This window comes from Crotalus tigris, unplaced genomic scaffold (assembly GCF_016545835.1).
Source record: "Crotalus tigris isolate CLP2741 ecotype Arizona unplaced genomic scaffold, ASM1654583v1 scf7180000017831.1706817, whole genome shotgun sequence".
In the NCBI taxonomy this organism is placed as follows: domain Eukaryota; kingdom Metazoa; phylum Chordata; class Lepidosauria; order Squamata; family Viperidae; genus Crotalus; species Crotalus tigris.
This window is the reverse complement of record NW_024096660.1, coordinates 516,572-544,456: the sequence shown is the minus strand read 5'-3', so window position 1 is coordinate 544,456 and position 27,885 is coordinate 516,572. Positions and strand designations below refer to the sequence as shown.

Here is a 27,885-nt window from a genome sequence, read left to right as displayed (position 1 = left end):
TTCTCTGTAGCTGTCCTGGCCTTGTGGAATAACTTTTCCCCAGAGATCCAAGCAAGTGACCGATGCTGCTTATCTTCCAGGAGGCCTTGAACAGTTGGCTGTTCCCACAAGTGATAGGGTAGAGTGAAGCTAGAGCCCTGTAAAATTGATGTATTAAAGAGGTACCACACATTTTGATTTAGCTTTTGTTAATTTTTATTCAGCTTGTTTGAGAGATTTTGTTGTTTTTACTGCTTTATGCACTGCCTTAGGCTATGATCACAATATGGGTGGCTAAATGAGCCTTTTTTAAAATAAATAAATAAAATGTCTCACAAGTAGACTTTCGTTGTTCAACAAGATTTTTTTCTCCTTGTACCCACTCTCAGATCTGTTCCAGATTTAAATTATTGATTTCCAGGACCCAGTAAAAGTAATAGTTAGAAGTGTAATTTTTCTTGTTCCACTGATTGAAATTGTTCTGTTTGTAGATGAGACTAATTGCTAAATTTTTGAATAAAGCTTAGTTACTAGGAAATGATTGATAAATATTATCCAATTTAAAAAGTCCACTAAAAGAGGAGACATGACAATTGCTGTTAAAATCATTATAATATGTATGTGTGTATGAGAGACAATATAAGGTTTCTGTCTTTCAATATTATTCTTAAAATATGATTTATATTATTGTTTAAAAACCAACACATTGCTACTTCATGCAATTACTTAAGCATCTTTCAAGCCTTACAAGCACAGTGGTCTAGAAAATGATACTTTCTAGATTACTGGGCTTAGAATTTTCTTTTAAAATATATTTATAGCTGTCAGGTCCCTTTTTAGAATATGATGATCATGTTCTGGATGTAGATTTTATTCAGGATTTCTATTATTTTCAACTTTGGTTAAGAAAATGCAAAGAGGTGGATTAGAAAGCTACCTGGCACTTCATGGCTTTCCCCTCCAAACTCATGCTTTCAGTAAAGCCTCTAAACTAATTAGAATTGATTTATTATGGATCAGGTACCTTATCAGGTAAAGAAGGAAATTACCATGGTCAGTCAAAGGGTTAGGAGGTCAATACAGAATAGCAAAATCAATTTAAATTGATTAGACAAAAGATCCATCTCACACATTTTACAGAGCCCAACGGATTAACTTTTAAGTAAACATCTTTGAACTGTAAAGACAGAATTTGAGGTTGAAAGATACAAGTAATGACAGATTTATTTTTTTAAAAAAAAACAATAAGCAGGGTGCATTTAAATAACTAATAAAGTAAAACTAGTTTAATCTATCTTGATGTTTATTTTTTATTATAAATCATTCCCTGGATGATTACTGTACAGTAATTTAAAGTATCAGGAAGAGTAGGTAATTGTACAATATATCCCTAGGTCAATCTATTCAGAGGTTTCCATTTAGATGAGGTGACTAGCCTGTTAGAAAGCTATAGACCAGTGGTTCTCAACCTTTTTAATGCCGCGACCCCCAACCGGTCGTAAGTTGAGGACTACTCAACCGGTCATAAGTCGAGGACTACTCAACTGGTGCAGCACCGTTTGCAGAATGGGACTTTTGGCGGGCTCAGCAGGGCAGAGACAGCCTGGACAATTCCTATTGGCTTTTGAAAGCCAATAGAATTAGACTCTATTCAAGAGAGTCTATTCTATTGGCTTTCAAAAGCCAATAGAATAAAAGGGAGTAGCACAGCTAAGGAAAAGGGGAAAAAAATGGCGGACTGCGTTGTTTGGCGACCCCCGTGAAATGGTCGTTCGACCCCAAATGGGGTCCCGACCCACAGGTTGAGAACCACTGCTATAGAGAATGAATAAAATATATCCAAAAGATGCTTCTAATTCTTTTGTCCAATGAAGTATTAATTTAACAAAAGCATATTTCCACTGTAGATAGATGAGGCCTGCCTAAAATGTTTACCTTATCAAAATGAAACATACTTTTTCTTTATTTTGTACTGAAGCAAAAATAGCGCTATGTATCAAAATAAATGCCACCCAAATTATCATGAATTTAACTTCATTTTAATAAGGTGTATTGGGAGAGCTACATTTTTCCAGACTCAGGTTTTCAACAATGTCTAAAAAGTTTCTTTTCCACAGAGAAAAATGTATCTTTTAAAGTATTTCTTACCTTCAATAGCAAGCATGGCTCTTAGCTCCCTGTTCAGTAGTTCGTACCGCCTTTCTAAGTCATGTTCTTTTTCCCTAGGCAAATTGTAGAAGTTCATCAATATGTTAATTACTAAATCATTAAATGTTTAAAAGAACCTTTAATTTTGATTGATTTTTAGGACTCTAACTTGACTTTTTCTCTAGGATTAAGCTACTCTAAACAAATGATATGCAAGAATAAAACCGTATTCAGATAGGATCAGTGCTTCCAAATGCTCCTTATATTTACTTGCAACATTCATTGTTGTGCTATTGCACAACAGCATCTTGAAAATGTCTCATTTACATTTCTCTTCAGTTTGTAAATATTTTAAATTTTTATTTCTGGATATTCTGAGGCAAGCTTTGACTTCTACTTGGTAGACCACAATCTGTCTTGGCTCCAGAAGATCCTGTGTTCCATGTAGCGTGTAACCTGGAACCAGTGCTTTGCATTTCACTGCTCTCAGCTAAATATCTTTAACAAATAGTTAAAAGCTAGAAAAAGAATATATATATTCTACCAATTCTACCCTGGTTAAGAAAATATCATTCAATCAGTCTTTTTAAATCCTTTCATTTAAAACTAACTACCAAACTAAGAGCCTGAAGAAAGGATCGAGTCAATCCATTATAATTATAAATAAAACTGGATAATAAGTACTAGATGGAGGAAACAAGTATGGCTACAATGAGAGGTCAGCCTAAATAATCATGGCTTAAGTGCAACTTGTTTCTCCAAGACCCCTATGCATGCTTGGTGCATGCTTTTGTTGGAGCACAGTACATCAAAATAGCAGAGAACCCCAACTATTAAGCAGCCCGAGATTGCTGCTATTGCTTCTGTGATCTGAGTATCAGAGGTGGAAATTCTGGAGTTTGCAGAGTTCAGCATTCCTCATTTTTTAAAAAAATCTTTCTGGAATACTAGCAAGTAATACACTGAAGAGGACAGAAGAACTGCTGTACAGTAATGGTCAGGGCTACCATCAAGACTAATAGCCATCATTGCTTCATGGAAAGACATTCATTTTCGTATGTATTGCACAGAAAAAATGGTGGAATGTGTACCTCAAAACCATCCTGTCAGAGATGAGTGATTTTCTGAAAGGGTCTTGTGTATTTTCAAACAAGGCTTGCCCTTCATTTTTTTTTTTCATTTTTATCATTCATCTGACAAAATAGTTTCACCTTCATTTCCTTTAATAAATAGCTTTACCTGTAGTCCTGTAAAATGATCTTCCACTCTCTGCTCTAGGCCTAAAGCTTTTGTTTAAGAAGTATCGTATAACAATGGTGTTTGATACTTGGAAACCATCCAGTTTGGCAGTTAGTTCAAGATTTATAAACCATGATTCGTGAAGTTGGGAACCCAGATTGACCTCTCCTCCTATAGCACTGTAAGATGTGTATTAGGTATGTGAACCCATTTCATGTTTATGTGAGGAAACTCTGGCTTAGTTCAGTTTACAGACCTGGATAATAACCCAGATATTTTAGGGAACAACTGCCAATCAGAGCATGCAATACTGAATTAGATGCACAAATGGCATGAGCTGGGATAAAGTTCTGGTCTGTATTATTTGTAATGTTGAAACTATTTATATTCTCTTCACTTCCTATACTGGAAATTTCTGTATCTGCCTACAAGTAGGTAAAGTGGGCATAACAAAGAATGCAGACAATGCATATCACTTATGCCTCACTTCTTCCCTACTTCAACTATTATTTAAAATTTCATCTAAATAGGTCACTTTTTCTGATTGTCAGGCCTAGCATTTAATATAAATTGTATTTAGACATTTCCATACCAGAATGTATTCATTTGCTTTGAATATGTATTCACACTTTCCCCCCTATATTATAATCTGGAATACATTTGTCTTCCACTTTATAGGTGGTGGAAAGAGTTTCAGCATTCAATTCGATGGTAAAACTAAGAATGGACAGATTGGCATATTTCTGTTTAGCATAACATTTGTATATAAATCTATTATGTTCTATTTTTTTCATTAATTTTAGCAAATCCTCACAAAACTCCATTATTGTTTTTGCTCAGATAATATGTATTTTGAAATATCTTTTATATTTCATATCTATTTTACTAACCTTATTATTTTTAAATAGACTAAGTAGCACTAACAAACTCAGAAAAGAACAAAGGTCTGAAGACCAAAATGTTCTAATTTGTCCATTGGTCCTGGAAGTGTAAATCAAGTCCATTCTTATCAGGAAATGCAAAGAGTGACTGACTTGTAGGAACTAATGCCTATGTGGGTTAGATCTCTACCGCTCACGTGCAAAAAAACGGTGACTCTCTCAATTAAAGTAGTATGGTATGTAGAGGAACCATTACTTTTCATGTTCCAATATTTGACCATAGTACTATTTTACAGAAGTATGTTTCATAAGCTTCTATCTGAAATGAGTGAAAATTGAATTATTTCTTAATTATTTAATAGATTTTCACTACATGTGAGGAGGTCCCCTTTATGGATTACTGCCTTGTCGTGGCGAAGGGGCTTGCGTAACTCAATGAAGCTATAAGCTATGCCGTGCAGGGCCACCCAAGACGGACAGGTTATAGCAGAGAGTTCTGACAAAATGTGATCCACTGGAGAAGGAAATGGCAAACCACTCCAGTATCTTTGCCATGAAAACCCCATGGACAGTACTAAAAGGAAAAAAGATATGACGCTGGAAGATGAGCCCCTCAGGTCGGAAGGTGTCCAATATGCTACTGGGGAAGAGCAGAGGGCTAGTACTAGTAGCGCCAGAAAGAATGAAGCGACTGGGCCAAAGCCGAAAGGACGCTCAGCTGTGGATATATCTGGTGGTGAAAGGAAAGTCCGATGCTGTAAAGATTTTTTCTCCATAGGAACCTGGAATGTAAGATCCATGAATCAAGGCAAGCTAGACGTAGTCAAAAAAGAGATGACAAGACTGAACATCGACATCTTAGGAATCAGCGAACTAAAATGGACAGGAATGGGTGAATTTAACTCAGATGACCATCAGGTATACTACTGTGGGCAAGAATCCCTCAGAAGAAATGGAGTAGCCTTCATAGTCAATAAAAGAATAGGAAAAGCAATACTGGGATACAATCCTCAAAATGACAGAATGATCTCTATTCGAATCCAAGGCAAACCATTCAATATCACAGTAGTCCAAATCTATGCCCCAACCACTGCTGCTGAAGAGATGAAATTGACCGGTTCTATGAAGCCCTACAGCACCTTATAGAATTAACACCAAAAAATGATGTCCTTATCATCATGGGGGATTGGAATGCTAAGGTAGGAAGCCAAAAGATAACCGGAATAACAGGCAAGTTTGGCCTTGGAGTACAAAATGAAGCAGGGCACAGGCTAATAGAATTTTGTCAAGAGAATACGATGGTCATAACAAACACTCTTTTCCAACAACCCAAGAGACGGCTCTACACATGGACATCACCAGACGGTCAACATAGAAATCAGATTGACTATGTGCTCTGCAGCCAAAGATGGAGAAGCTCTATACAGTCAGTAAAAACAAGACCAGGAGCTGACTGTGGCTCAGATCATGAGCTTCTCGTTGCAAAATTTAGGCTTAAATTGAAAAAAGTAGGGAAAAGCACTAGGCCACTCAGGTATGAACTAAATCATATTCCTGATGAATATACAGTAGAGGTGACAAATAGATTTAAGAAACTGGATCTGATAGACAGAGTGCCTGAAGAACTATGGATGGAAGTTCGCAACATTGTACAAGAGGTAGCAACTAAAACCATCCCAAAGAAAAAGAAATGCAAGAAAGCAAAATGGCTGTCTGAGGAAGCTTTGCAAATAGCTGAGGAAAGAAGGGAAGCGAAAGGCAAAGGAGAAGAGAAAGATACACCCAATTGAATGCAGAATTCCAGAGAGTAGCTAGAAGAGATAAGAATGCCTTCTTAAATGAACAGTGCAAAGAAATAGAAGAAAACAACAGAATAGGGAGGACCAGAGATCTCTTCAAGAAAATTGGAGATATGAAGGGAACGTTTCATGTAAAGATGGGCATGATAAAGGACCAAAATGGCAGAGACCTAACAGAGGCAGAAGAGATTAAGAAGAGATGGCAAAACTACACAGAAGAACTATACAAGAATGAGCTTAACATCCCAGATAACCACAATGAGATGGTCACTGACCTCGAACCAGACATCCTAGAATGTGAAGTGAAATGGGCCTTAGAAAATCTGAGCAACAACAAAGCTAGTGGAGGTGACAGTATTCCAGCTGAGCTATTCAAAATCTTAAAAGACGATGCAGTAAAAGTGCTACACTCAATTTGCCAGCAAATTTGGAAAACTCAACAGTGGCCACAGGATTGGAAAAGGTCAGTTTACATTCCAATTCCAAAGAAAGGCAATGCCAAAGAATGTTCAAACTATCGCACCATTGCACTCATTTCACATGCTAATAAAGTTATGCTTAAAATCCTACAAGCTAGACTCCAGCAGTATGTGGATCGAGAACTACCAGAAGTACAGGCAGGATTTCGAAGAGGCAGAGGAACTAGAGATCAAATTGCCAACATACGCTGGATCATGGAGAAAGCTAGGGAGTTCCAGAAAAACATCTACTTCTGCTTCATTGACTATGCAAAAGCCTTTGATTGTGTGGATCACAACAAATTGTGGCAAGTCCTTAAAGAGATGGGAGTACCAGACCATCTCATTTGTCTCTTGAGAAACCTATATGTGGGTCAAGAAGCAACAGTGAGAACGGACACGGAACCACTGATTGGTTCAAAATTGGAAAAGGAGTCGGCAAGGCTGTATACTGTTGCCCTGCCTATTTAAATTATATGCAGAGCACATCATGAGAAAGGCAGGGCTAGATGAATCAAAAGTTGGAATTAAGATTGCGGGGAGAAATATCAACAACCTAAGATATGCAGATGATACCACTCTAATGGCAGAAAGTGAAGAGGAACTAAAGAGCCTCTTGATGCGGGTGAAGAAGGAGAGTGCAAAAGTTGGCTTGAAACTCAACATTAAGAAAACCAAAATCATGGCATCCGGCCCTCTCAATTCCTGGCAAATAGATGGGGAAGAAATGGAGGTAGTGACAGATTTTATTTTTCTGGGCTCAAAGATCACCTCAGATGGGGACTGCAGCCAAGAAATTAAAAGACGCTTGCTCCTGGGGAGGAAAGCTATGGCAAATCTAGACAGCATTCTAAAAAGCAGAGACATCACCCTGCCAACAAAAGTGCGTATAGTCCAGGCCATGGTTTTCCCAGTTGCAATGTATGGCTGTGAAAGTTGGACCATAAGAAAGGCTGAGCGCAAAAGAATTGAGGCCTTTGAACTATGGTGCTGGAGAAGACTCCTGCGAGTCCCTTGGACTGCAAGGCGTTCAAACCGGTCAGTCCTAGAAGAGATCAACCCCGACTGCTCTTTAGAAGGCCAGATCCTGAAGTTGAAACTCAAGTACTTTGGCCACCTAATGAGAAGGAAGGATTCACTGGAGAAGAGCCTAATGCTGGGAAAGATTGAGGGCAATAGAAGAAGGGGACGACAGAGAATGAGATGGCTGGATGGAGTCACTGAAGCAGTAGGTGTGAATTTAAATGGACTCCAGAAGATGGTAGAGGACAGGAAGACCTGGAGGAACGTTGTCCATGGGGTCGCAATGGGTCGGACACGACTTCGCAATTAACAACAACAACAACAACATGTGAGGAAATATTCTGAAATATTCTGCACCAGAGACAAATTCCTTGTGTGTTTATTTATACTTGGCCAAATAAAGCTATTCTATTCTATTCTATTCTATTCTATTCTATTCTATTCTATTCTATTCTATTCTATTCTGTTCTGTTCTGTTCTGTTCTGTTCTGTTCTGTTCTCTTCTGTTCTGTTCTGCTATTTTCTGTTCTGTTGTTTTCTGTTCTGTTCTGTTCTACTCTGCTCTGCTCTATTCTATTCAGCAGTAGTTCTCAATCTTTTCTTCACTATGGAGCCTTTTAAACACCTTTTCTGGCCACAGATCATGGCCATGGACCCCCAAGAGTTAACTTAAGATTTAAATCATAACATTTATTCAAGCCTTTCTGGACTCCCTGTGACGTCCACAGACCATAGGTTGAGAACCACTGCTACAAAGTATTCTAAAAGGAAGCAGAAAAATTACCAGCTTTTGCATTGTCATTCATAAATCAAGACATACTTACAGAAGAGAAAGTTGATTCATTCTTCTTATCAAGGCATTTTTCTTATTGACTAACATAAACCATTCTTGCATCATAGCTTCTTCTTCTTCAGTATTTCTTCCTATTAAAACATAGTTTGATTTATATTTTAAAGACTCAGTGATATGTCAGCGTAATTTTTATTTAGCACAGAGTTTTCAGCCTCATTAAAAAAAAATCCATGTACAGGATCCAAAGAGCTCAGTGATATGCCATTTCACCCTAAGCTTTCCTTTTGACAGCAGTCCTCATCAGTGTCTAAAAGCTGCTCTCAATATTATTTGGCTCATCCAGACTGCAAAACACTATCACGGAAGAAAAAAAGTTCCAATTTCTTATTGAGCTATTTAGCTGAGGCATTTAATATAGTCTCTTCAATCAGTTCTATTGAAGGTATAGTTGGAAAACAACAAGAAGTTAATAGCTAGCTAAAGCAAATTCAACAATTTTAGGCATATTGTTAAAATCTAAAAAGAACTAATTAAAAATATTTTAGAACTTCAAAAAATATTTTGGAACACCAACAAATAAACCATAAACATTACTTGTTTATAAAGCCTATTTCAACCACTGTATTATAAAAACCTTGCCCACTTTCAAAAGAATAAAAACAAAACTAGCCTGACTTCCCTTGACAAGGACTTTGAAGGAATTATTGATTGGTTCCCCTCTTGCTTTCTTGTCAGATTAGAAGGGCTGTGGATTAGAAGGAAAAACGGTGCTTTGGAAGTGCTCAAGTAAGTTGTGTCCATAGCTCTGTGAAGCACATCTTCCTTTTCCTGGGAGCTCACATCTTCCTTCCATAGCCAGTGGAAGAGATCACTGTTTAAGGGGTTGCCAACAGGGTAAAACACGTACCCATAGCATGTATACCCAAAACATCTTTTCCCTTTAAATTTGAAGTAATTATAGTACCAAAATTACTCTTGTGATTACAGAAGGAGCATCTTCCAAGGATATTAAAATTGAATAGGTATATTATTAGAGAATGAGGATTTCCAAACACTTTGTCATATTGTTTCATTGATCAGAGTCAGCTAGTTAAACTATATCCCAATGGCCTATAAAGCCACTGAAATATGAAAGTTACATGTTTCTTAGAATGGCCTCTGTTAAAACGTTTTGCAGAATTCATTACAGTTTTCCAAATGGAATATCGCTAGCGCATGTATTATCACAGTCACCCAGGACATCTCTAGAAATTGGGGGGGGGGGGAATTCATGAGTTAGGCTTGATTGACCCAAGGTTCAGAGACGATTCCAGGAATTTGTCCATGATATGAATCTGAGTTTGCCAGGAACATTCTCAAGATGTGAGCTTTGCAAGAACAGTATAATGTAGATTAACTTTCTGCTACTTCAACAGACTTTTAATTGTCAGAGCACTTCTATCTTCCTGTGGTTAACATTTCTTGGTTTGTTGCCTCAAATGAAATAGAGAGGGTGGTGCAAATGAAAAAGATGAGTTACTTTCTAAAACCAAAAATGTTACTCTCATAGTTAGATTCTCATAGGTATTTTTATTATAATGTATAATATAATTTGAAGGGTTTCTACAATGGAGACAATCAGGGAACAGTAAGGACTTTTAATGCTAACTGACATAAGCACCGTAAGTCTCTTTATTGATTCTGGATCTTCTTCAAATTAAGAATATAGCTATTTACAACAAGCCACAAGCCACATAAATCTTATATATTTGTATTCAAAGGCTTTAAAAAATCAAGTGAAACCATTAAATAAAACCAAATCCCAGTGAGTTATGTCAATAGGGGACAAGATGAAACTCACAAACTGTATTCTGTGACTTCTTGACTTCTTAGAGATTTTACTATCAAAATTCAGTTGTAAATTGTCAAATAATCGAAGAATGATTTCTTATCATTTTTCTTCCTGCATCCCAATTCCACCCTCAGGAAAACTGTGCAACATCTGGCTCTCAGCATGGTAACTCTGCATTATGCCCTGCCCGCTGCGAACATTGAACACCAAAATAAAATAATGATTAAAAACAAAGCATCTCTGCCACAATTTATCCTCCTCCACTGGACAACATGCTATGTATAAACTAACATTATTATCTACACATCGAACATGAGATTATGGTCCTGAGCAGAGTAGTTTGTCTAAGGAGAACTAATGAGTTAAAATGGAGAGTTTTAGTTAATATTAGTTAAAACATTATTAATGTTAAAGATTGATTTATCGAACATTTTTAAACCAGACACCTACAACTCAGCATTTCAAATGTACCATCATCAGATCTCTATTGACTATGAGGAAATGCAGTATTAAGTAATAATTTATAATACTTCATTTATACAATACTGCAAATCGAAGCTCTAAAAGGTATATGAAGAAAGTTGTGATGCTATTATGTACATACATTGTTATTTTGCACAAAAATGAAACTACAAAAGACCTATGTAAAAATGGCTGTAAACTGTACCAATGTTACAATGACTTTTCTTTTTCATTCAATTAAAAACATTATTTATTCTTTGATAAATTAATTATAAGCTCTCAAAACAAATAAAGAGTTTAATTTAATAAAAAGTGAGCGTTGGGGGTTTCTGTTCCAAAAACAAAGACAGGGGCACAAATGTCTAAAACTCATATATGAATTTTGGTAATCTTGACTGCATTTTTGTAAATGTTGACAATTTGTCAAGACTTGGAACAGCCAAAGAATTCATTTAGCTTTTTAATGCGGTGTCCACCAAACTTTGAAGACTGACTATAACAGGTGTAGCTTTTGCTACTCTGGAAGAGTAATAAAGTTATTTTCTTATTAGTAGATTAGCAGTAAAAACGATAGGTGTCTAGAACTTGCTGCTTTCAATCCCTCATTTATATTAATAACTGCCATTCCCATAACCATGCATTAAATGATGGAACTTTTCCTTAAATATTCCTGCTAAATTTAAAATACACGTGGAGAAAATTATGGTTGTAGTTGTGATCACAAGATATTAGAAATTCTAAGTACTTTCTCTTTTTCTTTACCAATGCCTCTGCCACTTTTTACATTTAATGCAAATATTATTGATGTTTATAAATTGTCCTAAAATCATTACATCACTTTTATAGGTCCATTTGACTACGTGTACACATGCACTAATGCATATTACTGCTTCCCTTCGATGCAGTTCAAATATTTGGATTCAGAAATGGGAAAAATGGAACAAAGAATCCAAAGAAGAATGTCAAAACAGCAATGGTGGACTGTAAGCAAGAAGAAGAAACCAGACCCACTCATATATTTTCAGCCCCTTGTGATGTAAGGGTAGGGAGACTACATGGTGCCATCCAGTTCACTGAGTTTAAACACAAACACAAGACACAAAGACACATGCAGACACCACATGATAATGGCACCAAATTGCTTTGGGACAAAAAGGATTCCAAGTTGTTAGAAAGGACTGGATAGAATGTCTTCTCTTTCTTTCTACTATAATGTCAGTAGTTTGAGTAATTTTGGAGTTAACAACCCAGAAATACCAAGAATTAGGCTTGTAGCACACTTTTCCCAAGGCTGTGAATACTTGATTGTGGGTCTCTGACTGTGTTAAAGGCCCTGTTTCCTGACTGTATTAACATCCGAAAGGAAAATGCATTAGCATCCATTATAACAGTTTTACTTGGAGCCATATATATTTATGTTGTACTCTTTTAACTGTTTTAATGCTTTATGATGTATGCCACCCAGAATCATTTGTTGAGATAGGAGCTATAGAAATCAAATAAGTAAATAAATAAAAATTGTTACTATTGAATATTTCATGCTTTCTCTTTCCTTATAGATTAGAACAAAAACTGGGAAATTTCCTATTGAGGAAATTGAGGAGTTTCAATTCACAAATGAATAGGGAAAGACTATATATCCATTCACAGTAAAGTTATAATGCCACCAGCCTCTACTGCATTTTATACAGCATAAGGTGGCAGATTATTGCGTTGGAAGGATACATGTTCTGAAATTTGACAGCGGAAGAATAGAAGGCTAAATAAAACAGAATATGAAGTCCATTTCACCTATCTTGTCTCAGAGAAAATGAGACCTTCTACAACACAGATGTCATCTAGACATGAAGGACTGTTGAGGAGAATATCACCAGGTGTTTTAGAAAGTATTCCCCAGGAACAGGAATTGACATGAAATAGCTAGATAGACATGATAGTTCTTTGGCCATCAGATTGATCTTGATTTTACTATGGATTGAATGTGAGAACAAAACCAGAGAGAAAAAGAGAGAGAAAGAAGTCCGATAAAATATATAATCTTGACAATAAAGAGAATGATTGGTATTAATAGAGGATAAAATAAATGTTTGAGAGAATATTGCTTGGCCTTGAATATTCTGAGTTTTGAATGATGGTTTAAAAAAATGCAAGAGAGAACTGGTGGTAGGACAAAGTCGAGTAACGGTGATAGGCTGTATGCTACTTTGGCAGGAAAACAATGAGATTCAGTAAAATCAGAATAAAAGCTACATGGGTGAAATGTACTAATGTGAGAGCGGATAAATTAATGAATTTTTTTTATGATAAATATCCTCACAAGCCTCGAGGGAATACTTAACCTGCTTTTTCTTTCTCCTACAGGAGATTCTTTCATTCTGTCAACTCTACAAATGAGCATGGCTGCAGCCATTTTTCCTTACTCATTTTCGGTTGCCACATCGAACAGAGGGAGGAGGGTTGCCTAGGTGCTTTGCTAGTCAAAATAATCTTTTGTCCTGTGGGAACCAAGGTCATCGGCTGCTCCCAAGACTGCAGGCTGGGCATTGTGAAAAAGGCCCACCAAGAAGATGTACTGGGGAACATAGTTGCTTGCATAGTTTTAGAGGGATTTTTTAACTTTTAACTTTGTATTGGGGAATTGTTACGTGCATCTCCAGACTTGATTTCACTTTTGACGTGCCGATATTTTGTAATAAACATGTTCTTTGAGGAATTTGCGAGCCTCAGAGTTCTGCTTTATACGTCTCTGTCGGTTAGAATCATGACAAATGGGGCAAGAGGATTCCCAATAATAAGCGGGAAAGCAGCTGTAAAGTTTTACTCTCTCACAGTAACATTGAAAATGGTTAAATAGTTAGAAAGAGAGAAAAGCTTTTGGATGATAAAATCACAAGAGAAAGAAATTAATTGTAAGACATCAAGAAGAATGAAGACCAAGCAGACCCTCTTAGGTATTAAACTGAGGAGATGACCAGGGATATTGTGAACAAAGCTTCAATACGGTGGAAAGGATGGAAGCTAGACTAGAAGAAGACAAACAAAAAGTGGCACTGATAAAAAGAAAACAATTGTAGCAGTACCACTGGGATGCCACAAAACTTTAGAGCCAAAGTATAGAGGAGGAATTAGCCTGCAGCTAGAGAGGGAGAATTGGTAATGAATGTTTTTAATAGAATGGGTGAGATAGTGGAATGTCTAGATGGAAAGAAGCCAAAGGAGGGAGCATTTATTCTGTGCCGAAGAAGAGAAATATTGGTAGAACAAACTCTATCAGAAGTAGGGCGAGTATGATTCAAAGACGCAAGTGGAAGGATAGGATAAGGACATTAGGGATGAGAGAGATTGAAGAGCATGCACTATTGGAAGAAGAGGGGAAATGGTGAAAGACATTCAAATGAATGGTTTTGCTTTAAACTAATATAAATAATTAGCATGTTTTTATATGAGATTATCTCAAGAACTTCTAGCTTGTTCACAAGAGTTTCTACATTTAGCAAGAGAAAAAGATACTGTTGCTTACCAATATACCTTCCTTTGATTGGGATCTCACTCTTGTTCCATGCCGTTACATAGAATGAATAAAATATAACAGGAAAAAAAAAGCAGGGGATATAGTGTCTCCATGCTCTGTGAAGTGCAGCTAAAGGCAAGCTGGTTGGTATTTTTGTACTATGTCACTGGAAATGGAGCACAGTCTGCTGCACTGAAACACAGGATTGCTTCCAGTTCCCGCAACAACGTTCTCAGGATCACTGCTACGTCTTCAGAAGCTTATATGGATGCACATACTGAATTATTCAAATCACAGAAGCAGAATTTGTAAAAGGATGTGTATGTGTTATCCAACAGATGAGATTTTTACTGTTATTTTTTTTTTACAGATATCCAGATATTTGTTTTTTTTTTACAGATACAGATGTTTAACAAATATCCTACAGCTTGAATCAGGAGTGCAAACTGGGACCGTTTCTCCTTCGGGTAACATTGTGTAATTCTAAAAGCTATTACATTAGGAAAGGGCAAACACTTAATGTCAAGAGCTAAGGCAGCATTGAGCTAGAGCTGCAGATAAATTCCACTGTTTACGTGGTGAGAAATACGAACATTTTAAAGAAACACCCCCCCGTCTTTTTTATAACATTTTCAGTTGCTTTTCAGACTCACTGTTTTTTTTGTTCGTCTTAGACCATATGATGCCCTGACACTGGTCATGTGATACAGGTTGTAATAGGCACAAATCCTTTTGGGTAACAACAAAAGAAGAAAGAATAAAAAGAAAAAGCTGAAAAAAACCTTGGCACTTGGCAAAAGGCCAATTGTGGCTCTGTCGAAGGCTTTTTTGATCACTGAAATGACACATGCGTGCAATATTAAGAGCAGTTAAGATTTCATTGGCCATGGTTTTCAATTCTTTCCCCCAAAATATTGCAGTTCTGCATGGTTAAAGATATTTTAAAACTCAAATTTAAGGAGATTATACACTGAATATATGCACAGAACTTGGCAAAATAGATCTACATAACAATGATATAATTTAAACCTATTCTTTGCAGCTTCTTTTGCAGCTTCTCAATAAATCACAGGCTTTTCCAGCAAAAATGGTTTGGAATTTATTTCTGTGACCTACATTGAACTCAATCAAGTTTTTATTTGTTTGTTTGTTTGTCTGGCAGGGTAAAAAGCCTATTTAGATCATTCTGTAATTCAAACATAAATAAGAATGCTGTCTATGTTGCTTTTGAAGAATCACCATTATGTTTAGTATTGAGAATATGAGCAAAATATATTGCAATTGATTTAGCATTTGATTGCAAACTCATTATTGTTAAATGAGATGAAATGATTGAAATGTATAACACAGCCTTTAAATATAAAATATGCTGATTCCTTGTAGTTTTTGCAATATAGTATTTACATTATATTTTTGTATCTGTTCCTATATAAAACAGGACACCTTCCCTCCTTTTAAACTAGCAAGTTGGACCATTACAAATTAATCCTGACTTTAATAACTGGTTAAAGACCCCTTCAGCTCCATAAATAGGAAAAAAATATTAAAAGCCTGTGATCACAGCGAGCTCTCTCATTTCTCCTCTAACCATTTGTTATTTAATCCAATACTAGTAATCCAATTTGTCCATCAGACTTTTAAAGGGCAGAATGCAACTTCCCCAGCTTAGACACTTTTCAAAGTACAATATATTTTTCAAATGAATGCTGGATGTTTCATTTTTTCCCCCTCCTAACTGTTCCTTGCTCTAATGTATGAGGGGGGAAAAAAGAACAAGATGAACATTGTTCATACTGATTAAGTAAGAGCTCATTAAAGAGCTGTCAGTGCCATTCTCTGAATATGCATGAAGCATATAATCAGATCTAGTACCGTCACTAGAGGAGAATATGGTAAGTACAAAGAATTGATTTAATTACTTAAAGTGGGCTGTAGTGGTAAAGCAGTCTTGTTAGTACAAAAAAAGGAAAAAGAGGTTGTATTCTGGCATAGTTAAGGGAAAAAGGTAGTTTCTGCTTCTGCTACAATGCTTAAATCTCAGAAAAAAAGCACTTTGCAATGTAGCTTAAAATGAAGATTGCCAGTGTCCTGAAAAAGGCTGGAATCTTATCTTGCCTAACCTCACCTGGTTAACTATCTTACAGAAAGCACTTTCTCTCTTTAATCGTAATTACACTTGAGCTGTTTCATCAAATGGTCCCATAGTCCATTTTGCAAAAAGTCCTTGAAATCCTTTGTACTAAAAACAATTGCATTTGAAATGCCTGATTTTTTTCAAAATATTTTGATGGAAATTTCAACATAAATAAGGAATCAGGTGATCAACTTTACAGTATAATTTAACAGCCAGATACCCTGAAATAAAATATGAGACTTAAGTAATAGTATTGCCATTGTAATAAAAATATATATTTTCATTTGAACAATGATAATTACTTTACTGCAAATTCTTCATGAATTGCTATGCAAAAGAATTTTTTGATCTTGATTTATGGTTTTCCTAGTGAGAGCATTTTCCTGACTGCTAACTTATTTATTACTGTAGTGTTATCTGACTTGAAAATTAGCATTTTAATTTCTTTGCATCCAGTTTACTGTCTTCTTAATTAGGAAGCATTATACACTTATTTTATACTGAAAATCACAATTCCAACATAGCGATAAGGTAATGCTTCACTTAGTAGTACTTTCCAGAGAATTCTAAATTATTGGGAAGCTTTGTTCACGTTCAATAAAGGTTACATTAAAATTAATTCTATAATACTGTTCAGCAACTCAGAATGTGGGAGTTACATTCTTTGAACTGCTTTACTCCTTTTGGTCAATTTCATGACCAAAACTATTGTTTTTATTCATTGATTAAGAAGGCTTTATTTAGTTCACTGAAGTCTTGTGAAGACATTTGTGCTGCAACCTCTGACGAAAACAGGAGTGAATATACACATCACTTCTTCTGCTGATTCATGAGAATGTATCTTTAAAAACATGTCAATTAATTATTTTAATAACCAGTAATCTGCTATTTAATCAGAAACAGAAAATAAGCATTTAAAAATGTTATGCTAAATCAAGTAATTGTATGTATCTTTGTGCCATTGTTTCCCTTTAAAAATACAAGGAAGTAAGGAAATAATGACAAATGTAACGTAATTACAGAAAAGAGCAGACTATCTTAAGTCTGCTAAAGTTAAACTAAGTATAGATTGACCTAGATGCAAAGGTGGAAGGAAGTGTTGCAGCAAATTACAAATATTCCTTTGAATAGTTAGTTCAAGAAAAGCAGCAACATGTATAGACAGGACTAGCCTGTTGCATAAATAAGTGAGCACAGTAATTTCTCTACACATTATGTGATCATAAATCTGTCAAGACAAGCTGGAGAATGAGAATAACATATATTTTAAATATTTTAAATTGAAATGTATGTAACTATTTTCCTAAGTGATTTACAATCTTCCAAAGGTAAAAAAAAAAAAAGTTGTCTATCAATTTCCAACTCTTTCCTCTTGAAATGCCAGAAGAAAAATACAGATTTAGGGAAATTATTAGAGCGGTGATCACTTCATATTTGCTTATTCTGAACCTTGTATATATAATGTCAAGAAGTTCTTCAGGACACAGGCTTTGATAGCAAGGGGATTGTATACAAACAGAAAACCCTTCCACTCATTATAGTGCAATTGCCAATTCCTCTTTTCATATCTAGTCTTCTGACTCATATTCCAGATGCTTCAATGCCTTTCCCATTTTCAGGAATGGTTCATAGGGATGGAAGAAAATGTGGGAAAATTCTGTTCTCTGCACATAATTTGTTCTATGAGTGGCATGGAAACCAAATAGTATTAGATGCTTTGCTTATTTGATGATATCATTATCACAGAAACAGGTTCTCAAATTGAAAAAAAAACCCCTAAAGGCGCAGGGCATGTGTACATAATAAATGACTGACCTATCAGCTCATAATCAATTTTAGGAGAATGAATGAATCACATAATCTGTAGATATCCACAGAATTTATGAGAGGTTGTTAGTGTTCATACAGTAGCCTCACCAATTCATTATTTGCAGAAAATTAGATAATTTCTAATTAGATTTCAAAAAATCAAGTGGCTGATTTGTAGAATTTGAATTTAACATTCCTCTGAAACAATTGAAAAGAAAATGTTTATTTATTAAATTATTATTTAGCACATGATGAGAACATGCCCTGCTAAAAGCTTAAGATTCTACTCTATTTTTTACTGCTTTAAAATCAGAAACTATATTTGGATTGAAATAACTTTAGTATAGTCTTAGATAAGGACTCAGGGCAATATACGATAAAATTACCAGTGAAATTTGCAGAAGAATAAATGGATTTAAGAAAGATTAATAAATAATGTTGTAAGTCTTCATTTACCGGTACTTATGATTTTCAGTAAAAGAAAGCCATAAACGGAAGTCCATATTACATGCTTAGTGTAAAATTCACTATCACAACATGGCATAAAAGCCTACTTTTCCATAGGGGAAAATAACATTGTAATATCTTTCTTAGCAACATAAAATTAGTATTAATAAAATATCAAGCATTTGTGGAAGAATATAAATGATATGATTACAAGACATACAACTGATGAATGTGTTTTAGAAAGAAACCCCTTATGTTTGGATTTTTCTGCTTGACTTTAGACTGTCACATCATCATTTAGTTATTGTACAAAGCTGGATTTTGCCAGTTTTCATTCAACCTTGTCCATTATAGTATTACCCTAGAACTTTCTTTTAGCAGAGTGAGTTATTGGGAAGGATTTTGATAGTCAAGTTATGTAGTATCCCAGCAAAGTGAAGTGGCTATTTACTTTATGTGACATTAGCCAGGAACAGCTTCAAAAACACTCCAATCAACTGAAAAAAGATGCAGCAGCTTTAATGATTTGAAAAAAGGTCCTTTATATGTGCTCCTATACATTCCAAAGCACATATTTTTGCCTTGCTGCAATGCAGTGTATTACGAATGTAGGAACTGTATCATATCTTTCTAAAATTTACTTTATGCTATAACTAAAATACCGTAAGCTAGAATTATTTACATATATTTCCATGGATGAGACAAAAACAATCTAAATGACTGGCTGAAAAAAATTAAGTAATTTTTGTTAAAAGGAAATTTAAATTGACAAGTTAAATGTATAGGAACTCATAAACCAACTTTTAAAGTCATTGTACTATTAGGAAAGAACATAAAAATAAACTTTCTAATGTTAGAAAACATAAAAACAGAAATGATATAAGTATCATTTACTTAAACACACATATCTACGTCTGAGTTTTTATGCTTTTTAATTATTTACAGTTTTAGAGATATTTACATAATTGGTTGGATGGAATAGCAAACATAAACTTTGATGGAATTTTTGGCTGCCAAATTGATATAAATGAAACCCAGACACGTTTCTGTCATAGTCACTTATTTTTAGAAATATCTAATACATTTTTATGGCTTCATTTGAATTAGGTGTGGCTTTCAAATAGTCATGCCTCTAAAAAAATTGTGCTGCGTAAATTATGGAAAAAGAGAAGGAGATATCAAGAGGTTTGTCTTTTTTGGGGGGTCAAATTTCGAAAGAATATTGAAATTACTTGTAAGGGCTAGGACAGCAAAATCCAAGGAAATTTGAAAGGACAAGAATGACTGCAGATGGATTAAAGACCCAAGGAACAAGAAAATGGCTATAATGCAGATGGCTGGTTCTTGAGCTTTTTAGTTCTTCAGCTTTCAACAAAGATGAGTCGGAATCAGTTTTAAAGCAAAACTGAGAATTAAATTAGAATTATTAAAAATATTCAGCACAGGAAACACTGAAATAGACACTCCAGACTGATCTATTCTACATGGGGGCCCTGATACATCAAAGCATGCTAAACTCAAAGGCCAGAAACCACTGAAGATCAATAGTAAACATGCTTTAGATATACAAAAATATGTGTAATTCCAGAAGAATGAATGAAACATGGAGTATCTACAAAATGTTGTACTTTGTGTCAATAATATGCACAGGGGCATATTAAGGGAGGGTGAGGGAGTGGTATAGAGAAAACTATTGGAAGGTGTGGAGTTGAGCTGCTGCTACCTGCGCATTAATCAGCTCTTTGTTGTTTAGTGACAACACAACAACGGTGGAGGAAAAAATGTGTGCCTACGAGCCGTTTTGACTCCTACCTCTGCAATTTTCTTGGTAGCATTTTTCAGAGCTGACTTCTCAATTCTTCCTTCCTAGAAATGAGAGAAGTGACTAGCTCAATATCACTTAGTTGGCTTTGTGCTTCAGGTGGGAGTAGAACTCACAGTCTCTTGTCTGGTCTACGTCTTAACCACTATACCAAACTGGCTCTTAGCAATCAAGGAGGAGGGTGTTAAGAAATGAACTACTCTGGCAAATATGCTAGGTAAACCTGGCAGAACAGAAAAAGATTAAAAGTTAGGTCATTGTTTAACATTAAAGATGTATAATACAGAAACACTAACACCAACAATTACTGATTTGTATCTATTAAGTTCTATGATTGACTGATGAGACATCCTGACATTAGCCAATAATGACAATAATGATATGTAATAGCATCATAGATCAGAATAATTCAAATAAAAAAGCAACATTTTACTTTGTGAACCTCCCAGAGCTGCTGGGAGTCAGAAGGCTGTCCGAATGTATTTATTTATAATAATAATAATAATAATGGCAATTTGAAAGAGAATATAGAATTTGGAACTATACTTTGGAACTATACTTAGTATACTTACTATAGTTACTATGACTCAGTGCAACAGACTTTTAAATCTGTATTAACTAATGAAGACATAAAGTTATAGGGTCAATTCATTATTGAATGGATTTTTCTCTGCAAATCAAGCCTCCCCAAGTAATGAGCAAAATTATTTGACCTGTTGACTCTATGAATGGTCTAGATGAGTAAATCTATAGAGGAATATGTCACTTAATTGGCTACTTGAAAGTAAAATTAAATTAAGGAATGTTTGAAGGAACTGTATAAAATGAGACACTTTCTTTTTTAGGCTAATACTCCTGTAAATGTTCTAACTCACATCACCAATGATTCTAATATGCCAGATTTCTAATAAAAGCTCTTAATGATCACAGGACCACTGTTTGGAGTCACTGTTGATTACAACAAGATGCAAAAGCAACAAGCAAATACATATTTAAAAATGGTGAAATGCAGATATTAAGTATAATGCAACAGTAATTTATGGGTGACTTCAGATTAAGATATTTCTTTACATACTGTAAATATGGATGGGTGGATGAGATGGAATAATCACTATCAATCTTTGCAATTTCATACATATTCACTGGAAATCCTTCTCATTAAGCAGATTTGGATTTAAACAGGTTAGTGTTTGGTTGGGAAATCACCCAAAATCCTAAGGCTATGAATTAGGCTGAGAATTTGAAAAAAAAATATCCAAAGGAGACAGCTGATTCAACTTGGGAATCTCGGAATTGTTGAGAAGAAAGCTAAATAATAATAACAACAACAACAATAAAAACAACAACAATAATGTTGGAAGAGATCTTGGAAGTTATCTAGTCCAACCCTCTGCTCAGGGAAGAATACAATATACAATACATATACTATTTCAGACAAATGGCTGTCCAGGCTCTTCTTAAAAATTTTCAGTGTTGGAGCATTCACAACTTCTGGGGGCAGGTTGTTCCACTGATTAATTGTTCTGGCTGTCAGGAAATTTCTCTTTAGTTTTAGGTTGCTTCTCTCTTTGATCTTGTCCTGCCTTCAGGTGCTTTGGAGAATAGCTTGTCTCTGAGATATTGGAACACTGCTATCATGTCACCCCTAGACATAACCAATCCCATTAAACTAGACATAACCAATCCCAGCAACCGTTCTTTATATATTTTAGCTTCCAGTCCCCTAATCATCTTTGTTGCTCTTCTCTGCACTCTTTCTAGAATCTCAACATCTTTTTTACTTCGTGGTGACCAAAACTGGATGCAGTATTCCAAGTGTGGCCTTACCAAGGCATTATAAAATGGTATTAACACTTCACGTGATCTTGATTCTATCCCTCTGTTAATGCAGCCTAGCACTGTGTTGGCTTTTTTGGCAGCTGCAACACACTGCTTGCTCATATTTAGTTGATTGTCCACTAGGACTCCGAGATCCCTTTCACAGTTACTACTATTGAGCAAGGTACCACCTATACTGTATCTGTGCATTTGGTTTTTCTTGCTTAAATGTAGAACCTTACTTTTTTTACCATTGAATTTCATTTTGTTAGATAGCGCCCAATGTTCAAGTCTGTCAAGATCCTCCTGTATCTTAAGCCTATCTTCTGGAGTGTTGGCTATTCCTGACAGCTTGGTGTCATCTGCAAATTTGATGAGTTCCCCATCTATCCCCTCATCCAAATCATTGATGAAGATGTTGAAGAGTACTGGACCCAGAACAGAGCCCTGGGGCACCCTACTACACACTTCCCTCCACGTAGATGCAGTTCCATTGAGGACCACATGCTGAGTACGGCCAGTCAGCTAGCTACAAATCCATCTGGTGGTGATGCTGTATATGTATATGTATAATTTATTTATTAGATTTTTATTCTGTCTTTATTACTTTATAAGAAACGCAAGGCAGCTAACAATCTTAACCATTGTTCCTACTATTTTCTCCACAGCAACTCTGTGAGATGGGTTGGGCTGAGAAAGAGGGACTGGTCCAAAGTTATCCAGCCTGTTTTCATAGCTAAAGGTGGCTTTAGAAACCCACCTCCTGTTTTCTAGGCCAGCATTTTAACCACTACACCAAACTGGCTCTCTATATACAGTATGTTTAGATGTTTTTATGAAAAGTCACTCTTGTGAGGGACATATGTGCTTTATAAATGTGATAAATAAATAAATAAATAAATAAATAAATAGCTTAGATTAAATGGAACATACAAAGAGAGAACAAATTCTCTGAAAACCAAAAGTAATTAAGCAAATATTTTGCTACATAATGACTTCCCTACTATACAAATTCCTAGGTAAAATCTGACTGTTGCAATATTGTTATTTCATGAAGCACATTGTAGTTGTACAGTAAAATATGTAAAGAAAGAATCAAGAAATGAAGCTGAAAACCAGTCCTCTTAACAGTAGACTGCTACTATGAGAAGCTGCCTCTTTGAAAGTTTCTTATATTAAAACAAAACTCCTTATAAATATAGAAACAATAAAACAAGGAAAGATGAGGTTGCCTAACTTTCATTTAACATGTTAATATTTTATATATGGGAGTTTTTTTTAAAAAATATGGATGTCTATTGTTTAATATAATGGTTCTACTGAAGTCTAAAATAATATGGTACTGGATTCATGTTTCTTTTGATAGGGCCAAATTTATTCAAATACAAGTATATTTCAACTTGGCATCAAACTTCTGCAAACTACAGTACATAATGCTCTCAGAACAAGGTTTTCCCACATTTCCATTGCACTTCACCTTACTCAGTCCTCCCAAAAAGCTGCCTTTGGAGGTTGTAGGCTCTGTGAACTGACATGAAATAGAGCAGGAATCATGGCTCAACATGCAACAAGAGTATCTTTATAGAGTATATCTATACTTTCTCACAGTCTCAGAGATGTGAATGTGTGAAGTTTAATAGAAGGGATAATCTTAATTTCACCCGTCCTATCCCCAAAGGTTTGGGATAGGTGAGAACAAAAAAAAACAATTTTACAGCCTGATGCTCACCTCTAACCACAGACTCCAGATTAAAAACAATACCTTTTATTTTGAAGGTATTTGACTTTTCAGTACCTAGGAAGAGGAGAGCTCCAAGCTGGATAGCGCTTATCAAGAACTTATACTTCTGTACTCTTCCCATTGTACGGTTGTTGTTGTTGTTGTTAATTGCGAAGTCGTGTCCGACCCGTCGCGACCCCATGGACAATGTTCCTCCAGGTCTTCCTGTCCTCTACCATCTTCTGGAGTCCATTTAAATTCACACCTACTGCTTCAGTGACTCCATCCAGCCATCTCATTCTCTGTCGTCCCCTTCTTCTATTGCCCTCAATCTTTCCCAGCATTAGGCTCTTCTCCAGTGAATCTTTCCTTCTCATTAGGTGGCCAAAGTACTTGAGTTTCAACTTCAGGATCTGGCCTTCTAAGGAGCAGTCAGGGTTGATCTCTTCTAGGACTGATCGGTTTGAACGCCTTGCAGTCCAAGGGACTCGCAGGAGTCTTCTCCAGCACCATAGTTCAAAGGCCTCAATTCTTTTGCGCTCAGCCTTTCTTATGGTCCAACTTTCACAGCCATACATTGCAACTGGGAAAACCATGGCCTGGACTATACGCACTTTTGTTGGCAGGGTGATGTCTCTGCTTTTTAGAATGCTGTTTAGATTTGCCATAGCTTTCCTCCCCATGAGCAAGCGTCTTTTAATTTCTTGGCTGCAGTCCCCATCTGAGGTGATCTTTGAGCCCAGAAAAATAAAATCTGTCACTACCTCCATTTCTTCCCCATCTATTTGCCAGGAATTGAGAGGGCCGGATGCCATGATTTTGGTTTTCTTAATGTTGAGTTTCAAGCCAACTTTTGCACTCTCCTTCTTCACCGCATCAAGAGGCTCTTTAGTTCCTCTTCACTTTCTGCCATTAGAGTGGTATCATCTGCATATCTTAGGTTGTTGATATTTCTCCCGGCAATCTTAATTCCAACTTTTGATTCATCTAGCCCTGCCTTTCTCATGATGTGCTCTGCATATAAGTTAAATAGGCAGGGTGATAGTATACAGCCTTGCCGGACTCCTTTTCCAATTTTGAACCAATCAGTGGTTCCGTGTTCGGTTCTCACTGTTGCTTCTTGACCCGCATATAGGTTTCTCAAGAGACAGATGAGATGGTCTGGTACTCCCATCTCTTTAAGAACTTGCCACAATTTGTTGTGATCCACACAATCAAAGGCTTTTGCATAGTCAATGAAGCAGAAGTAGATGTTTTTCTGGAACTCCCTAGCTTTCTCCATGATCCAGCGTATGTTGGCAATTTGATCTCTAGTTCCTCTGCCTCTTCGAAATCCTGCCTGTACTTCTGGTAGTTCTCGATCCACATACTGCTGGAGTCTAGCTTGTAGGATTTTAAGCATAACTTTACTAGCATGTGAAATGAGTGCAATGGTGCGATAGTTTGAACATTCTTTGGCATTGCCTTTCTTTGGAATTGGAATGTAAACTGACCTTTTCCAATCCTGTGGCCACTGTTGAGTTTTCCAAATTTGCTGGCAAATTGAGTGTAGCACTTTTACTGCATCGTCTTTTAAGATTTTGAATAGCTCAGCTGGAATACTGTCACCTCCACTAGCTTTGTTGTTGCTCAGATTTTCTAAGGCCCATTTCACTTCACATTCTAGGATGTCTGGTTCGAGGTCAATGACCATCTCATTGTGGTTATCTGGGATGTTAAGCTCATTCTTGTATAGTTCTTCTGTGTAGTTTTGCCATCTCTTCTTAATCTCTTCTGCCTCTGTTAGGTCTCTGCCATTTTGGTCCTTTATCATGCCCATCTTTGCATGAAACGTTCCCTTCATATCTCCAATTTTCTTGAAGAGATCTCTGGTCCTCCCTATTCTGTTGTTTTCTTCTATTTCTTTGCACTGTTCATTTAAGAAGGTATTCTTATCTCTTCTAGCTATTCTCTGGAATTCTGCATTCAATTGGGTGTATCTTTCTCTTTCTCCTTTGCCTTTCGCTTCCCTTCTTTCCTCAGCTATTTGCAAAGCTTCCTCAGACAGCCATTTTGCTTTCTTGCATTTCTTTTTCTTTGGGATGGTTTTAGTTGCTACCTCTTGTACAATGTTGCGAACTTCCATCCATAGTTCTTCAGGCACTCTGTCTATCAGATCCAGTTCCTTAAATCTATTTGTCACCTCTACTGTATATTCATCAGGAATATGATTTAGTTCATACCTGAGTGGCCTAGTGCTTTTCCCTACTTTTTTCAATTTAAGCCTAAATCATGATCTGAGCCACAGTCAGCTCCTGGTCTTGTTTTTACTGACTGTATAGAGCTTCTCCATCTTTGGCTGCAGAGCACATAGTCAATCTGATTTCTATGTTGACCGTCTGGTGATGTCCATGTGTAGAGCCGTCTCTTGGGTTGTTGGAAAAGAGTGTTTGTTATGACCATCGTATTCTCTTGACAAAATTCTATTAGCCTGTGCCCTGCTTCATTTTGTACTCCAAGGCCAAACTTGCCTGTTATTCCGGTTATCTTTTGGCTTCCTACCTTAGCATTCCAATCCCCCATGATGATAAGGACATCATTTTTTGGTGTTAATTCTATAAGGTGCTGTAGGGCTTCATAGAACCGGTCAATTTCATCCTCTTCAGCACCAGTGGTTGGGGCATAGATTTGGACTACTGTGATATTGAATGGTTTGCCTTGGATTCGAATTGAGATCATTCTGTCATTTTGGGGATTGTATCCCAGTATTGCTTTTCCTATTCTTTTATTGACTATGAAGGCTACTCCATTTCTTCTGAGGGATTCTTGCCCACAGTAGTATACCTGATGGTCATCTGAGTTAAATTCACCCATTCCTGTCCATTTTAGTTCGCTGATTCCTAAGATGTCAATGTTCAGTCTTGTCATCTCTTTTTTGACTACGTCTAGCTTGCCTTGATTCATGGATCTTACATTCCAGGTTCCTATGGAGAAAAAATCTTTACAGCATCGGACTTTCCTTTCACCACCAGATATATCCACAGCTGAGCGTCCTTTCGGCTTTGGCCCAGTCGCTTCACTCTTTCTGGCGCTACTAGTACTAGCCCTCTGCTCTTCCCCAGTAGCATATTGGACACCTTCCGACCTGAGGGGCTCATCTTCCAGCGTCATATCTTTTTTCCTTTTAGTACTGTCCATGGGGTTTTCATGGCAAAGATACTGGAGTGGTTTGCCATTTCCTTCTCCAGTGGATCACATTTTGTCAGAACTCTCTGCTATAACCTGTCCGTCTTGGGTGGCCCTGCACGGCATAGCTTATAGCTTCATTGAGTTACGCAAGCCCCTTCGCCACGACAAGGCAGTAATCCATAAAGGGGCATTGTACGGTACTACTAACAAAGCTAATGATCAGAGTACAGCTATAGGTGGATTAGGTTGCATATAAAACTTATTTCTAATTGTGTGTGACATGTAGGAGATACTGGAGCAGAGGTGATCTTTCCATTGCTATTATTTTGGCTTATATATGTAACACAATTTGATTTTGGGAAAGAAAATAGGCTTTAGCAGAATTAAAAACAGTTATTTGTGCTTGTGCAATTTTATAACTTAACTAAATGTATAATGTATGGCTAGAAATTTGTTAATAAAACGAATGAAACTACTTACAAAATAAAAATGTCCTCAAATTCAGCAATTGGCAGAAATGTTCAACTGTTACACAATACAATTTTTGCTATGAAACTAAGTCCTTTTAAACAGATAAATTTCTATTAATAAAAAGAGAATGTCATATACTATTCTCAATATATTTTTAATAAGACTTGTAGTTCTGTGACTAGTGTCTGAGGTTTGTCATCTCTCTGTCTCTTTTATTTTTTTTAAAAAGGTTAGGTTTAGATTGCATGATTTCTTTTGAGCAAACAATACATAATTCAAACATTTGTTTTTGACTGTGAACCTACTATATGTACATCATCATGCATGCATTCCAGAGGAGGACATTTTGTGGCTAGTGCAGTTAGAGGGGAA

General features: G+C 36.2%; 1 protein-coding gene and 1 long non-coding RNA gene across 9 annotated transcripts in view; one reads left to right on the top strand and one right to left on the bottom strand.

Annotated features, from left to right (window-relative positions):
- The window catches only part of EHBP1 (EH domain binding protein 1), a 305,392-nt gene that overhangs the window by 10,486 nt on the left and 267,021 nt on the right, over positions 1-27,885 (bottom strand). For all 8 annotated transcript variants that reach the window (XM_039342992.1, XM_039342996.1, XM_039342991.1 and 5 more), the window contains 2 exons: positions 8,352-8,451; positions 2,128-2,201 (listed from right to left, as the gene is read on the bottom strand). In XM_039342992.1, the coding sequence (XP_039198926.1) occupies positions 2,128-2,201; positions 8,352-8,451 (174 nt within the window). The remainder of the gene's footprint in view (positions 1-2,127; positions 2,202-8,351; positions 8,452-27,885) is intronic.
- Positions 7,806-13,326, top strand: LOC120307837. Its single transcript, XR_005556665.1, has 2 exons — positions 7,806-7,855; positions 10,286-13,326. It is a non-coding gene; the product is annotated as an uncharacterized LOC120307837 (long non-coding RNA).